General features: G+C 29.4%; 1 protein-coding gene and 1 long non-coding RNA gene across 4 annotated transcripts in view; one reads left to right on the top strand and one right to left on the bottom strand.

The window, feature by feature from the left end:
* The window catches only part of LOC129983729 (uncharacterized), a 46942-nt gene that overhangs the window by 2660 nt on the left and 27721 nt on the right, over window positions 1–16561 (top strand). The window lies entirely within an intron of this gene.
* LOC129983728 (dixin-like) overlaps window positions 1–16561 on the bottom strand; it is a 97268-nt gene that overhangs the window by 57570 nt on the left and 23137 nt on the right. For both annotated transcript variants that reach the window (XR_008785441.1, XM_056093327.1), the window contains exons 5-6: window positions 9128–9230; window positions 2657–2766 (exon numbers count right to left, since the gene is read on the bottom strand). Coding sequence is in view for 1 of the 2 variants with exons in the window: in XM_056093327.1 (XP_055949302.1) it covers window positions 2657–2766; window positions 9128–9230 (213 nt within the window). In the remaining variant the exon portion in view is untranslated. The remainder of the gene's footprint in view (window positions 1–2656; window positions 2767–9127; window positions 9231–16561) is intronic.

The raw sequence follows: 16561 nt of genomic DNA, 5'->3' as shown, positions 1-16561 counted from the left end.
TAAGTTGAAAAATATTTTGCTGAGGAAAGCATCAAGAGTAAGCTACATAAAATATTTAATTCAAATTTTAGTAACCATTAATACTGGCGAAGCAGCTAGTCATCAAAGGCGGCATGTACATTAATAAATGAATGATATATCTTCTCCGTACAGGTCTCCGTAGTTAGTATCCTAGTACTCTAGATACTAACTGAGCATTGGGATTAGTAACAATCACCGGAATACTATTTGGGGTTAGTAATCGTCGGTCCATCATTGGATCCTCTAGAGGCCCTCAGACCCTCCTGCAAGAAGTATACCCTATCATTGGAATATTGCAAACATAACTTCATTTGATTATTGTACCCTCCAGAGAAGAGAAGATTCGCTTATTTCTCTGACGTTTTATCATTCCCTTATTTGAAATGACCCTCCCCCACGGAATCAGCCCTAGCCTATCATGAAGAGCTACAAAGCATTTGGAGGTAATATAAATTATAATTGTTGTGACATTATCACGGAATTGAGATTGCCACTGCCAGCAGAATCCTTCCTGAAGGAGGTATATCTCTTATTGGATTGGAAGTAAGGCGACTCAAAACCATTTTTGTACCCTTCAGTATTCGTAAGAACCTACCTATTCACGTTCATTCATCTACTCGTGGTATCCTTTGGGGGAAAGTTACACAAAGACAACCAATGTAAATTAATAAATTTCAAAGTCAATGATTTTTTCCCTTTTAAAAAGATTAAGGGTAAGAAATGCTACTTTTTGTAGCGTCATATTTCAATACAGAAACAGCAACATGTAACAGCTTTGGTAAATGTGTACAACGAAAAGGCATTTGCAACACAAAAATCAGTGTGGAGAAAAAAAACTGGCAGACATCTTCTTAGAAATCTTTTTATTATCTTCTTAGAAAAATGCAAAATAATTACGCAACGCAAGTGAAATGAAGAGCTTGGAAGTGTTTAATTAAGAAAAACAAGACAGGTGAATTGAAAAGAAGGGCAAATAACACAGAAAAGTGCTCATTCTGGATTTTAGTCTACTATCTGACCAGAAAAATAATTTCAGATACCGAAAAAAAAAAACTGCTTCCATCTACCAAACTTCAATTTTCCTTAATCAATATTAAATTAATTTGTGTCAAGCATATCTTAATTGAAACCTCGAAAAATCTGAATGAAGAAATGATTAAAATTATACTCGGGAATCTCTAATTAGTAATTACACATAAGATAAAAGCTTTGCAATAGTGATTATGGCTTTATGTTGTTAATATCGTGAAGACCAAAATTCGCACAGCAGGGTATTGTGTGTGTGTGTAAAATCGTGTGTGTTTTACTGAGAAAATATTTAGATACGAATCACAGACTGATTACGTATGAATATTTTTCAATCTTACCTCATCTCACATCCATCAGCGCCATCTAACAAAATTTTGAGGTACCAGTAGGATCTAATCCGATGACAACAATGTAAGTACCACAAAAATTTACGAGATATTAATTAATATTTCTTATCTCGTAATAAAAATTACGAGATACATTGTCAGCATGAAAGCAGATAAAATAAAAGCTCTAATAGTTAAATTATAAAAAAAATGTTTTTTTCTTTTTTTTTTGTATTTGTGTGTGTAAAATAGCGTTTTTTTTTCAAGAAAGACATCTATTTATATATAAACTTAAAAAGCAAAACCTTCTCTAAATATAAAATATAATCCAAATCGTTAGAGCCGTTTCCAAGATACATGAAATAAATTTATATATTCAAGTGCAGGTTTAAAGTTATAAGATATCACCATCTGTTATGTAAGAAGATTTTCATAAATGTTATAAGGAATTTGTTCCATTTATATTAAAAAATGAAAACTTGTTTCTGTATTAAGAGTGAAGCAACTTAACAAGAGAGCCAATTCTGCAGTAAATGAATATATCTAGTTATATAATTTAAAGAAAGACAATGCACATTTCACGGCAATTATTTATTTTGCCAATTTTGAAAACTAAAATTTTCCTTAAAGGGAATCAGAACATGTAATTTTTTTAAAAAAAACATGTATCTCTTTTGAATAAGGAATAAATGGGACTTTTTATACTGCATGCATAGAATTTCTGCGTATTAAAAGTCGAATTAAAATTTTAAAGCTTGACATATTGGGCGGAATTATCGATTGTAAAAATTTTCATTGTCGAAACTAAAATTTGAAATCGAATGTTTAAAACAAAGATAGCAATAATAACCAATGGTTTATTTAAAATTTCTTTAATGAACCATACTTCATGCTTTCAATTTTATATTTATTAAAAGATATTTGCTACGATAGAAATATAAAATCAATTTAGTTATTTGGTTTGCTTTATATCATTTGTCCTGATTATACATCTACAATATCATCAGAAAAATGAATCTTTAGGAATCATTATCTATTAACAAATTAACAAAACTTTCTTTTAAAAAAATGCTGTAAAATGTCTTCATTTTAAGATAGAATTATAGGTAATTAAAGAATTTTATTCTTAGATTAAAGATTCCAAATAAATATTTAAGTATCAAGAATTTCTATGAAAAAAAATCTATTCATTCATTCTTATGAAATAATTCCTGATGATTTTTGACATTTTTTTTATGTGTAATATTGAAACGAAGAAAATATACGAAAAGAATACCTACTGAGAGATGATGGTTCGCTTTTTGAATTCGGTTGCTGAGGCATGAGGTTGGATGGATTTTGTAGAGGTGACACTTTGCATGATTTTCTTATTGACTTTGTTTCTTCTTTTCTAAGGTAAGGGAATCGAAGACAGTAAGGTAAATAAAGTGTTAATATTTAGATGGTCGTAATTTGATGAACATATGTCAGAAGATCGATAAAAAATTAAGATTCCAATAACATTAAATATTTATACAACTTCATGCTGATCGTTTGAAAAATAGCAAACGATAATTTTAATCACATTACAAATTTTTTAGGTATCCTTTTTTTTATACAGAATTATCATTTTTTACATTTATTAATGGGTATTTCACTATAAAAAGAAAAATACTTAAAATTTATATATTATATATCATTTTTTCTCAGCTTACATTTAAGCTATGATCTAGACAGAAAAAGGAATTAAAAAGTAAATGAAATTCAATTCGTCCATTGCAATTAACTGACCTGAGATTAACTGACATTCAACTGTTTTGTCCTATACACGTCCTATATACGTTTACAAATGTTTTTAAAATTTTTCTTCCATTCTTCACTCTGTAGATTCATTTCATGATTTGATTTACGAAATGAATCTTCAGAATGAACAGAATTTTAAACGACTTCATATATGAAAGTGAAAATTTGTAATTTTATTTAATGATTTGTATTGAATAGTACAGAAATTCTGTGTTTTTAATAAATGCATCACGTTTTTTTAAATTACACATGACAAGACCTAAATTAAGAATTTTGATTTCCAACTTCATATTCTTCAAGAATTTAAGTAGGTAACTACGTTGAAAAGACGATTTTTTTAAAGAGATTGTTAATTATTTTTATTTAACATTCTTAATGTTAGAATAGGTTTCTTTATAAAAAAGATCGAATTTTGTTTCTAAGTTTATTTTGGGGGAAGTTTCATTGACATACATTTAATGCTGTTTACTCAAATTCCAAACTTTGATAGATTTTTTTTGCAAAAAATCATAATAAATTAAAATTTAATGCATATTTTTTTACTTCAGATTTGATATAATTTTTTATCAATATGTTCTGCAGTTCCTGAACTAAAAAATAAGAAATCTATGAAATGTTTTATAGTTGTTTTAATGCTTCACATAATGAAAAAAATTGAACATTTTACATTATTTATAGTTCGAACTCCAATATTAAAAGAATAAGTAGAAATGTAGCTTATTTTATGCAAGTATTTATGGCCAAAAAAAAAAAAGAGAGAGAGAGAGAGAGAAGGTTCTGAAATAAACATCTATCTCCTTCTTTCTCATGACGCAACAAAACTGTTTATATAATTAAGCAATGTCATGGTGTGATAGTACTGATATTATTTTATTACAAGTCATCTCACGTAATGATTGGATTAAACTAACAAAGCCGGAAGAATTAAAACTAAAAGCAAGTCTGATAGCTTAGTTGTGTCACACGACGGGATTAAGAAGCACTAAATTAACCGAATGATATCTTTCTAAGAAGGTTCTGAATTAATAATTATAGTTCTTTTCAATCTACACTTGATGGTCATTTGAAGAAATTTAAACAATTCATCAATGAAATGTTCGTTCTTGAATAGATGCTTTTCTTTGATTATTAAAAAAATATTCGGTGTCAAATATTTAGTTCCTGTTTGTAATCTGAGATGCTTTAATTATGGGATGAAAATATTATGATCATTATTATCATTTTAGGATGATAATATTAAAAAAGTTAGTATATTATCAGTAGATTGCGACATGCATAATGCAGCATGCTAGATTAAAAAGCCTGCAAAACACTTAACAGGCCAGATAATTTTACCGAGAGCTAACAAATTTGGCGATTAATTACTTTTTTAGTAAACACTCATTAAGAAAGTTTTTTTATTTCTTTCGCATTATTTAATTAGATTTTTAATTAAAAATGAATCGATACGTTAATGTCTTTCCTCTAAATGGTCAGAGCATATTATTGTACAAAAACCATTTACCATACAACTTTAAAAGTTTAAAAAAAATGATTTTTTAGTGATATCAGTTTCGTTTCAGTTGAATTTTTTTCTCGATTTTAATAATTTTTAAAAATATTTTTATGTATATTTTACAAAACTTTTCATAATTTTAGTTACTATATAGCTATACACTTGCTTTGAAGAGTCCGATAAAATATATTTTTAGAGTACATGTTATCATTGCTAGGATTAGGAATAAATAAACTAGAGTTAGAAATAAATCATAGAGTCATAGTGGAGGGTTCCAGGTTCGAAATTCAGTTCACTAAATTCCATTCCTATCTGTTGTCTAACGCACGTTAAATCTTATGCCATGGACCAAACGTCCTTGTGATGGTATGGTGCGGAAGTTTAGAGAGAAAATGCCAGCTGAGGTGCTGTCCTCGTCATCAGACGGAGATTCAAAATTACGAAATTCGTCTTAAAATAGTCGTAAAGTTGCTTTTAAATGGGACGTTAAAAGCAAACTATAACATTGCTTTTTTTTTCACGATTCAATACAATTCTTCCGTTTTTGAAGATTTTTTTATGATATTTAGGTACTTATAAATTTAATTTCATGATTTTTGTTTACGAATAATGAATAATAATGTCTTTTCTTCGACATTTCTTATATTTAACGACAGGGGGCGCTTTTTCCTAGCTTTATCATATTGTTAACACGATAATTGCCACGTGATTCGCTTACTATTTAATCTATTTAGTTCGATTATCTTATTAAATAACTCTTTTCTCTATTACAGTTAAGAAATAGCAAAGAAGGGGTTCATCTTATTAGATAGATAGCCCGATTCGCATTCGTAATTCATGCCACAGAACGTGTTAAAGTATCAGCTATTCTTTCTGGAATAACATCTCTTCCAAATGGTCGATCTGGGTCAAAATTCGGTATGAATATTAAATTTTGATGCCAATATTCAATATAATTACTTTGCTTTCGATTGTCTAACTCGCGCACTGACAGACAGACACTCAATATATTTATTCGCAGATTCATTTAAAATGAAATAGTGGTGTAAGAGTCATATGATAAAATTTATTTATCTAGCTTGTGTTTTTGAGTTATTAAGTTCTTTATTGCTGGAATTCTATATGGAAAAACAGATAAATCGTTAAATAACCAATCTGTTGCCACAATAGTTTCAAAACTTGATTCATATAGTCTAGTAATAAAACTATATGTTATATAAATTCCCTTTATCAAACTTTTTTAAATGTGTGTTCAATTCACATGCTGGACAGACAGTCAGAGTTCCCATAAATTGATTTTGTCCAAAATTTAGCAGGATGAAGATAACAGCGCATTTCAAGTTTTTTCAGTCTAGATTTTTGCATTTTTTTGAGATATCGTATTCACATTCAGATAGATTAAGAAGATACGAATATTAACAATTTTTTTCTGATTCAGAAATATCTAAAATTCTCATAAAAAATATCGAAGTCAAATTTCTTAAGGATTGCAATATAATATAGAAAAAAAAACTACATTATTTATAACTTATCAACTTTTTAAAAAATTATACATTTACTTGATACATATCTGTAAGATAGGTTTGAACAGAAACTCAGAATAACAGAATAAACTATACATACAGAAAAAAACTATACAGCATAAATTATATACAATATCAGAAAATGTAATTTTTAGATATTCTAATGGAAATAGCATGTATATTGTAAAACCTTTGGAAGCAGTAGAGAAAAAACAATACGTGCAAAGAGCGACAAATATATCGTATATTTTTAGAAAAGAATTGAGATAATAGATATCGCTGCGGAGTATGAGTTAAGGCGTATCAAGTGGTAGCAACAATTATCTAGCTACAGAATCTTACAGGAAATAACAAGTCTATAAATTTATATGTAAAAATAGAACGAAAAAAATACCTAGACCTAAGAGAAGTTGTTTGGTTTTAGCATTAGTATTCAGTCAACTTTGTAGTTGATCAAAAATTAATAATTTTTTGATCTTGAAACGATAATTAAAACATGGAAGGAAATAATTTGTTTCTACTAAAAGTAAAGTGTGTGTGTGTTGAATAATACTCTGACCATTAAATCTGGCAGTAAGTAGTAAAAACAAATTATTAAATCTGGCACATATCACTTTGAAGAGTGAGAATATATCCTTACTAGTGTTTTCAAAATTTTAAACACGATTTTAGTTAATAAAAAAATAAAACAAGATTTTGACATTTCTCGGCGATTATTTCTGAAAATATTATAAAAAAATTATTTTTATGTCGTTTTAAAATTTAAAAAATTATCTTTTTTTTAGTGATAGCAATTTATTTATCACAGAATTTTTTTTAAAAAATTTGGCATTTTTTTAAAAATTTGCATCATTTTTACTTTAAATAATTTTTTAATTTGCATAATTTTTTCCCGTAAATGTAATATAGAAATCGTGGAAAAATTCGGACTTGAGATTTTGACGAATCTCCACGTTTTAGACCTCTCTGAGTTCGAAAAACACATTTTTAGAAAATGTCTGTCTGTCTGTGACAAAGATGACTCAAAAATGCTTTGAGCTAGACGGATGAAATTTGGTATACTGTCTTTACATCAAATTTGTAAATTTATATCAAATTTTGAGCAGAATCTGTTCAGCAGAAGTCGGTCTGTTTGGTTGTTTGAATATAAGTTAACACGATAACTACAAAACGAAGAGAGCTAGATCGATAAGATTCGGTACACATACATATTTAACATCTATAGTGTAGACACCAATAAATTTTTGAGACAAATCCATTGAGGGGTTGACCATCTGTCGGTCAGTACTTTTCGAAATATGTAAACACGATAAATCAAAAACGTAATTACCTGAATACATCAAATTTGGTATAGGAATTTCTGACCACAAGTTTTGTTTCCAATTTTTGCTTCCTTTGCATTTTGGTTGAGAAAAAATTGTCTAAAACATAAATCCAGTTTTTGGATACTATTAATGCATGCCAGGGATTAAATGCCAAAAAAATCACCAAGGATGACACGCTTGATTCAGTAAAAATGGTAAATTCACGTCAAAAATTAATATGTCGTAACTATTATATGCCAATGCCATGTAAGGCATTCTCTGGCATGGCAAGTTTATTAAAGAGTATACTTGAAAGTTGTGGGAAGATCATTCCGGCTGGTTTAATAATAATTTAATAATCAAAATGTGCGTGATAAGTATCAATTTATTTAACGTGCAAATTTTTCTTTAATTTTGTCACTTGCATAATTTTTAGCATTACGTTCTATTGTTGCAATAAAATTCAAACGTTTGTGAAATTTAAATATTTAACTTGTTGATTTCTTCCCCACAGTTTAAAGCTAAGGAAAAAAATGTTCAATATCTGCGCAGTTTACATGACGAAGAAGAAAATGGTCTTACAGTACTGGGAAAGAAATATAATGTGTAAAGATATAAAGGTAACTCCCATAAACGACCGTCTCTAAATTTATCAAAATGTACTCTCTTTTGCTATTACGTATATCACATCTACCAACTCTTCAAAGCCAGTATAAATTACCTCTGAACATACTTCGTGTATCAAAAACTAATTATTGAGAACTAGTCGTCTTTAGTGACCAGCTGGTTCGCTAGATATATTAGTCATATTTAATTTAAAATGACAAATCGACTTGTTAAATCTTTACATAATTAATGTCCGTGTTTCCTTTCAAACTGTCAGACATTAAAATCGTGTTGTTTTAATCGCCTTACAAATGTTCTGTTCATTGAGTATATGAACTGTTCTTATAGAGGCCAGTTCCATGATTTCATAGCACTATTAAATCATAAATGTACGGTTCATCTATTTTCTAAATTTCCCTGTAATTTTATTCTTTATTCGTCCTGTAAATTAAATTGATATTAAACAAAATCCTTCTTTTCCGATTTACAACAGTGGAAGAAAATCATGTGATAAAATATTTGATGAAACAATAAAAATGATTTGAATTTCTGGGCAACAGTTAAGTCAGCGTTGGAAATGAAACAAAAAAATATTTCTAAAAAGTGGTCGAAATTTCGGAAAAATTTCCACTACTACTTAATTGGCAACATTATAAAGCCAATTTTAAAAAAAAATTTCAAACAACATAAAACTTTTTTTTTGTGTGTGTATGTGTGTGTGTGTGTGTGCAAAAAAAAATCCATTATATTTTTAGAAGTTATTGCGGAAAAACTTCAAATTTCTGCTTAATTTTTAATTAATTAAAATTTTTAAAAAATTTCAGACGTACATTCCCACACTCCAAGGCATATATATGCAAAATCTGGTAACCGTAGGTCAAACTGTCTGGTATACAGAGCGCTAACATACACACGCACACTTCTTCATTATTAGTAGAGATAAGCACACGCAATAATTGTTTACATTGTAATTCCCAACAGCAGTAAATCTATCTATTTCATAAAAAAAAAAATCAAATGCATAAACATTCAACTGCTTACCTTTGAATCGGTCGAGGAGGGTTCAGCACTGTGTCAGGCTTGTAATGAGAGGCGACGGCATGAACCAATCTCATAATAGCTTTGAGATCGCCGTCACAGATTTCTAAAATAAAAAAAAATAGACTTTTCATTGCATTACTAATAAACTCCATCAAATAATAGCGAATAAAGAACTTCTATATAATTGTCATGTAATTTAAAAATAACGTTGAAAAAATCTCGTATACTTTCATTTGAATAGGTCAATTACGTTTTTTAATTGCCTTCTTTAAAGCGTAATTGTCATTAATTCAAAAAAGAATTGTTGTAAATAATTCGTTAATGGAATCAAGATCCAATCACTGGTTAGCTTTAGAACGAAGTTTTATATACAATGAAATTAGAGCATGTCATCGTTTATATAAACGTATTTTAACTTCTTAAATTCTGAACATATCAATCACAACGATATAACAAAGAATTAAATAGCGTCTATGTCATACATTTTTTTTTCTATCTATGGTCATTCACTTGCTTTTAAAAACGTAAACAAATCGCCACAGTTCCAACAAGCTCAGAGTATCTCAACACATATGTCTTCGAATCCTTCGGCCTACGTGTCAGGATATTTAATTCCTGATTGGGAGTTTATAAATTCGAAACCTGATTCCCGAAAGAATATACACGCCTGATGCATCCTTAGTATGTCGAGTGTCCCTTATTCTACAACTATGTGGAGTGGATGTGGAGAGAAAATATTTGCTCAAGTATCATTCTAATCATCTGAGAGCCAGTTAAAAATTAAGATGTCAGCACTGAAATAATTTTCATGTAGTTTCAAACTGTGGTGAGTTGGAATGAGCGAGTATAGAACCTGGGACCTTGTGGTTCACAGCCGAGTAACATGACCACAATACAAAAGCAATTGCTCGTGCAGCGTAGTTGTTAACTGGCTTATAAGCTATTCATCACAAAACTATATTAATTTAACAAAACTGAAATTAATTAAACCATACCAATTCTTTAGATCTATGTAAAAAGGATTGCGTGAGTTTACGTTTAGCACAGAGTTTCGGCCTTGAGAGAGATGACTCTGAGATGATGACCCTATTTCACATAATAAATGCCGTGTAAATATCCCAGACGCTCTCTGAATCCGTCGGAGCTAAATATCGTATCTCCGTTTATATAGTGCGATGGTTTAGAGAGTGTCATTTAAATCATGCGCTCTTATTTGAAACTGATTCTGCACTCAGAATTGATAAATCTTGAAAATTGGCAATTTTGTTTCGAAAAAATGACGTACAGATACAAAAATGTTAGTTGCTAAAAATTTCGAGCGTCGCCTGTTTTAGGATAAAATAAATCTCTACATACACTGATAATTTAATTAGAAAATTGAATATTCTTGAATGTTATATCAGAAAATTGAATATTATATCAGCTATTGAAATTTTGAAGCAAAATTGAATGAAGCTGAAAATTTTAAATTTTGGAAATAACTGTATTCTTGACTTGGAACATTTTCAATTTGAATATGATATCATTTTCAAGTTTAGAAATGTTTAATCTTTGCGAGCAATGATCTACGCTCTTCAAAGAAAATCAGTCTTCTATAAAATCCAATATTTCTGGCATCCATTTTGGAAAAATTTCATAAAATATTGCTGCGGACAGATTTTTTTCGAAGAAAAATAAACGGTAGTAGAGATTACATCCTACATGATTTGGAAGAAATTTTAATATTTCTATTTCTAAATAAATCCTATATGCTTATTATTTTCTCGATTCTATATATATTTTGTTCCTTTAGTCATTGTTAGTCTTTAAATTTCCCAAACGTATTGAACCGGCAGGAGCTGTTTTCTCAAAACTTTCTCGCATATTCTCTAATAAAGACGTTATCTCAATGCCTTGCATGGCATTGGCGTATAATAGTTGCGAAATATTAACCTTTGGCGTGATTTTTTCATTTTTTAATGAATCTACTGTGATTTTTGGAGAGTATTTTGGCGAGTATTCCTTGACATGCGGTCAAAAGTATTCAAAAATCGAATTTAGGATTCAGACGCATTCTTCCCATCCGAGTGAAACAAAAATTTGAGATAAAACTACACTTAAAGTCACAAAATCACCGACCATATTTGATATATTTAAGTCAATGCGTTTTTGAGTTATCGCGTCTACAAGTTTCTGAGACCGACAGATGGTCAATCTCTTGTTGGATATCGCTCAAAATTTGGCAGGTGTCTCTACTAAAGATGTTAAATTATCTTGCTAATTTATATCCGAACAGCCGGACAGACAAACTTCCTCTGAACGAATTTTGCAGAAAACTTGATTGAAAACTACAAATTTGGTTTTAAGCCTATAAACCAAATTTCATTCGCCTAGTTCAAAGCGTTTTTGAATTATCTTTGTCACAGACAGACGGACATTTTCCAAAAATGTATTTTTCGAATTCAGAGACGTCTAAAACGTGGATACTCGTTAAAATCTCGAGATCGAATTTTTGACGATTACTATACTTTCTCCATACTTCTATACGAGAAAGTAAAAATATGTAGCTTATTATTATTGTTCACAATGATTGGATGGCATGAAACACATTAAAGCATAAACACTTATATGTGTATTAATTTTCGAAATTAACACATACTTATGGGAGTTTTCTCTTCTCGACTTTCTCATGTGTTATGCAATTTCACCCCCTATTACATATGTAAACATCATTCTTAATGTAACTGAATTGTCTGACGGTTTCTTTTCCTTCTGACATAATTATGCCCGGAGGTTGAGAACAACCGTCGATTCAAGAACACCAATCACTCTCCCACATGTCAGCATATTGATTTTCTTGTACACTTCTGTAATGTTTTACGTTTTGTACTTAATTTCATCGTTTATTAAATTGCATTTTGGAGCAATACAGTGTCTGATATCATTTACTAAATTTGCTTCAAAACGGACACTAATCCACATATATAAAACGCTAACGTAACGTAACGTTGGTTGGTTGAGATTTAATGGCGCAAGATCCAAGTTTGGCTAAACTGCGCCAATCAAATGGTAAAAATACTAACGTAACGTACATGGCCGATGAATTGTTCTTATTACTTTTTGATGAATGTCAACAGTCAAATGTCAACAAAATATCATACAAACGTTTCAGACTACTTCATTGACCTTTTTTTACATCTACACTTAATTTAACTGTTCACTTAAGCAATTAATGGAGCTGAAAAATATCATTAGAAATTCTCGGATGTGGGCTAAGAACTCCATTCATTCAGAGGATAGAATATATAAAAGATGTTAGAAATAAGCATCAAAGTTGAATCGAGAGCGAAAATAAGGTTGAAAAAAATCATTCACACTGATTTTGCACTAAAAAAGATACCTCAAAACTAACGACGTTTAATTTTCGTACTCTTTCAATGTTTTCTTTATAAACGAAATAGATCCATAACACTAAAATGAAGAAACTATCAACCAAATTAAAAAATTTTTAGTTCATTAATGTATCAACTGTTTTTAATTATTTATCCTATTTAAAATGAGCATCAAAAACGGAGCTTATTAAAACAAATAAATAAATTTAAATAAAAAAAATATATTGCTGAGAATATATATATATATATATATATTCTCAGCGGATATTTGAGTAAATACAACATGAAACCAGCTAATAAAAATTCCTTTCAGGGCACATTGCGGTTTCGACGTCCCTGTCAAGTTAGATTTAAAATAAGTGTTTCCAATGTGAATAATTTTATTGCCGGTGCCACCTTTGAATGCCAACCAGTGATAAAACGTCATATGACTGCGAACGGAAAAAAGCAAAACAAGGTTGTCCTAGACAGGATCCCTATCTCGTGCCTCTTTCCATGAAAAAGAAAACAAACGAAACTTTTTTTCAATCAAGTGCTTCCGTTCTTTCTCGCCCGTACTTTCAAGTTGCACGCGTGTTGTGCAACTGTTGTTTCGATTATAATTGTTTCGGATTCTTGTTTGATTTTGTAACCTTATTTCCTTAACGCCTCTTAACTTTTACTCTCTTCAGAAGTACGCTGTAATTACTGATTCAATTACAAAATCATAGAATACTTCGTTTGCGGATAATAATCCAGTCGAGTTGTATTGTGACAGCAAAAAAGTACATAACAGCAGTTTTATTGATTTAATTTGGTGAGATGACTCTTCAAAGTAAGCCTTTAAATTTGCATTTAGTTTTGTTGTCATCTAAGCGATAGAGAGAGGAATGAAAGTTGAAAAACAAGTTTTTTTGTTTAAATAATAAATAAAAAATATTAATATGAAAGAAAAATTGTAAATTAAAAAGTTATAGGTAGTAAAAAAATTCATAAAATTAGCTGTCAGTCTTTATTTGCTGAAGGTATGTGACTATGTTCGTAATGAATTTTTTGAAAAACCTTCAAAAACTGTTATATTTTTTAATATTTGCATAAAATTAATTGCAAAACCATCTTTGAAACCAAAATATACCAGTTGAATGTCAAAAGTTTCTTTAAAAATTGGGAAAAATGACATTTTTTTGGGGGGCTAAAAAGCAAAAATCTTCTAGTTTAGAAATTTATCGAATGATTTGCTTAAATTTTTGCAGATAGCTTAAAGAATATATTATATAGTCCCTGAACTAAAAAATCAAACTGTATTTCTATCCATTCTTTACATATTAGCGTTCGATTGATAAATAACACGAAATTTTCAATTTCTTTTCGCATTGTGAAGCCCTATAACAACCATAAAATATTTCTAAATGAATAGATTACTTATTATCTAGTTCAGGAATTGTAGAACATATTGAAAAATTATTATACCCAATTTGAACAAAAAATATGCATTAGATTTTAATATCTGAAGTTTTTCATAAGAAAATTCTATCACATTTTCTAAATATATTCTATGAGAAAATGGCATCTAAAGATCTAAAATAGCATTAAAACGCATATAAATAAAAATATAAAAAGCTGCGTAACTTCCCAGAAAATACTTAGAAACAAAATTATAACGATTTTATAAAGAAAATTAAGAATAACAAATAAAAAGAAAATAATCGTAGTTCCTGAAAAAAATTGACTTTTCAACATAGTCACTTTGATGGAAATCAGGAGTAAGTTAGAAAAAAAATGGAAATTTGCAAAAATACATTTCATTTTTTAAAAAATTCGGGCAACATTTTTGGAATTTCAATTAAATGTGTGTCATGTGGGATGGAAAAATTGATAAATATTTCAGATGGATGTCCGCCTTATTTTTTTAAACATTTAATTTTTTTTGAAACACATAACAAAATTGTCAAATAAATAAATGTCCATAAGTCTTTTTTTCATCAACCTGAATTCGCGGACAGAAAAGAAATTCCATTCTAAACATTTTATCCCATGATTTCAAATAGCATGATAACGGTCAATTTTCAAAACAAGCAGTGAAAATTAATTTCGAAGTTGACATTTTGTCTGAATTCTTAAGCTCGAACTCATTTTCAGATTACCGTACTATTATTACCACTAATATATTAATGTTTCTCGGAAAAATAACTCTAAAAAAAATAAGACTTTTTTTCTTTTTTAATGTAACTTTCACCATTTTCTTTTAAATAGATTATTAAAATATTTTTTTAAACCGTAAAACAACACTTTTACAAAAGGATATTTTTTTTCATTCATCGAATTCACTGAAAAGCACTAAAATGCAATTTTCGACGACTGTATTTTTTCAATAAAATTGAATTTTCAGAAAACAATTGCAGACATTGAATTGAAACTTTTATCATTTATTCCTTTCTATGTAATAGGTAATTAAGGAAAATTCCGAAAATTTCGCTTTTACTGAAAAAAAAATGAAAAATAATTTTTACAAATCTGTATGTTTTTAAAATTTACTTTTGACCTGTTTAAGCCATTATAATGTTCGTTCGCCCATTTAATAGTTCTTTTAGTATTTACTTTTTAATTTAAAACCTCGCTTTATAGTTTCTTATTTAAACGCGAAAAACCAGTATTTCAACTCCTACCTATCTCTCCATCCCTGATCCATTTGCAAACTAGACGCCTGTTTTGAATAGCCAACTCAACAATATAAACTAATAAAATTGCTCTTTTTTACATTTTGAAACTTTTTCATGACAGTGCAATTGCACTAAAAATGTAATTTCTGTGCAACTTAGAAGTGTCAGTGAAGCAAGACAACAAAGCTATTTAGCTGTTTCATTTTGAAATGATTGTGAAAGAGAAGTGAAATGATTTTTCCCAGCTCATAGAATGATATGTTACAAATCCTAATATGTCAAATTAGACAAGAACAAAAGCAGGTCCCCATTTTTATTTTCGACTGTACGTAGTACGAGAAAGTATTGTAATCACCAAAAAGTTCGAATTCGATATTTAGACGAATCACCACGTTTTAGATCTTTCTGTGTTCGAAAAACACGTTTTTGGAAAATGTCCGTCTGTGTGTAGCTAAAAAATGCTTTCATCTGGACGGGTGAAATATAATATTCGGTCTTTATACCACATTTGTAGATTTTTATCAAATTTTGGGGAAAATCCGCTCAGATTAAATTTGCCTCTCCCGGCTGTTCGAATATAATTTAACATGATAGTTACAAAACGAAAAGAGCCAATCGATAAAATTCGATACATAGAATTAACATCTATAGTCTCGACATCTCAAATTTTGAGCGAAATCCAAAAACGGGTTGATTGTCTGCCACTCTGTACATTCAGAAACATGTAAACGTGATCAAAAACACAATGATTTAAATATATTAAATTTAGTATGGGATTTTGTGACTACAAGTGCAGTTCTGTGACAATTTTTTGTTCGAATCGGTTAGAGAAATTGAGCGATGGTATATATAAAAGACAAATTCGATTTTCGGAAGCTATTAAACGCATACTAGGAATTAATCGCCAAAAATTCGCCAAGGATAGCGCAAGAGATTCATTATTACGCCAAAGGTTAATATTTCGTTAACTATTGTAGGCTAGTGTCATGCAAAGTGTTACGATAACACCTTTACCCGAGATTATGGGACATCACCCTCGCTGGTTGTCCGTGTGTCCGCTCGACTCATGTCATGCATTTCGAACTCAAAAATGATATAGATATTGGTTTAAGTGATGATGCCTTTTTTTTTTTTTTTTTTGTACATTCTACTGACCTTATTAAATTTTACTGGCCTTATTATCCCTAATTAAAATCAAGTTGGAATATGATATTATAGTAAAATCCCAACTACACAGTAAATTGTGATGGAAGCCAGGCTGGAGAGGCCAGATTTTTTTTTAATATTCACCCTTTACTAGAAACCATAACATGAAAATACATTTTTTATAGAAAAATATGCTCTTATTCATATTATTACGCTCTTAGTGTAAACCAGTACTTTAAAAAAAGTTTATTATTGAAAATTTATTACAAGTAATGTTA

Source organism: Argiope bruennichi, chromosome 9 (genome assembly GCF_947563725.1).
Source record: "Argiope bruennichi chromosome 9, qqArgBrue1.1, whole genome shotgun sequence".
Taxonomy (NCBI): Eukaryota; Metazoa; Arthropoda; class Arachnida; order Araneae; family Araneidae; genus Argiope; species Argiope bruennichi.
This window is presented reverse-complemented; position numbering and strand designations above follow the sequence as displayed.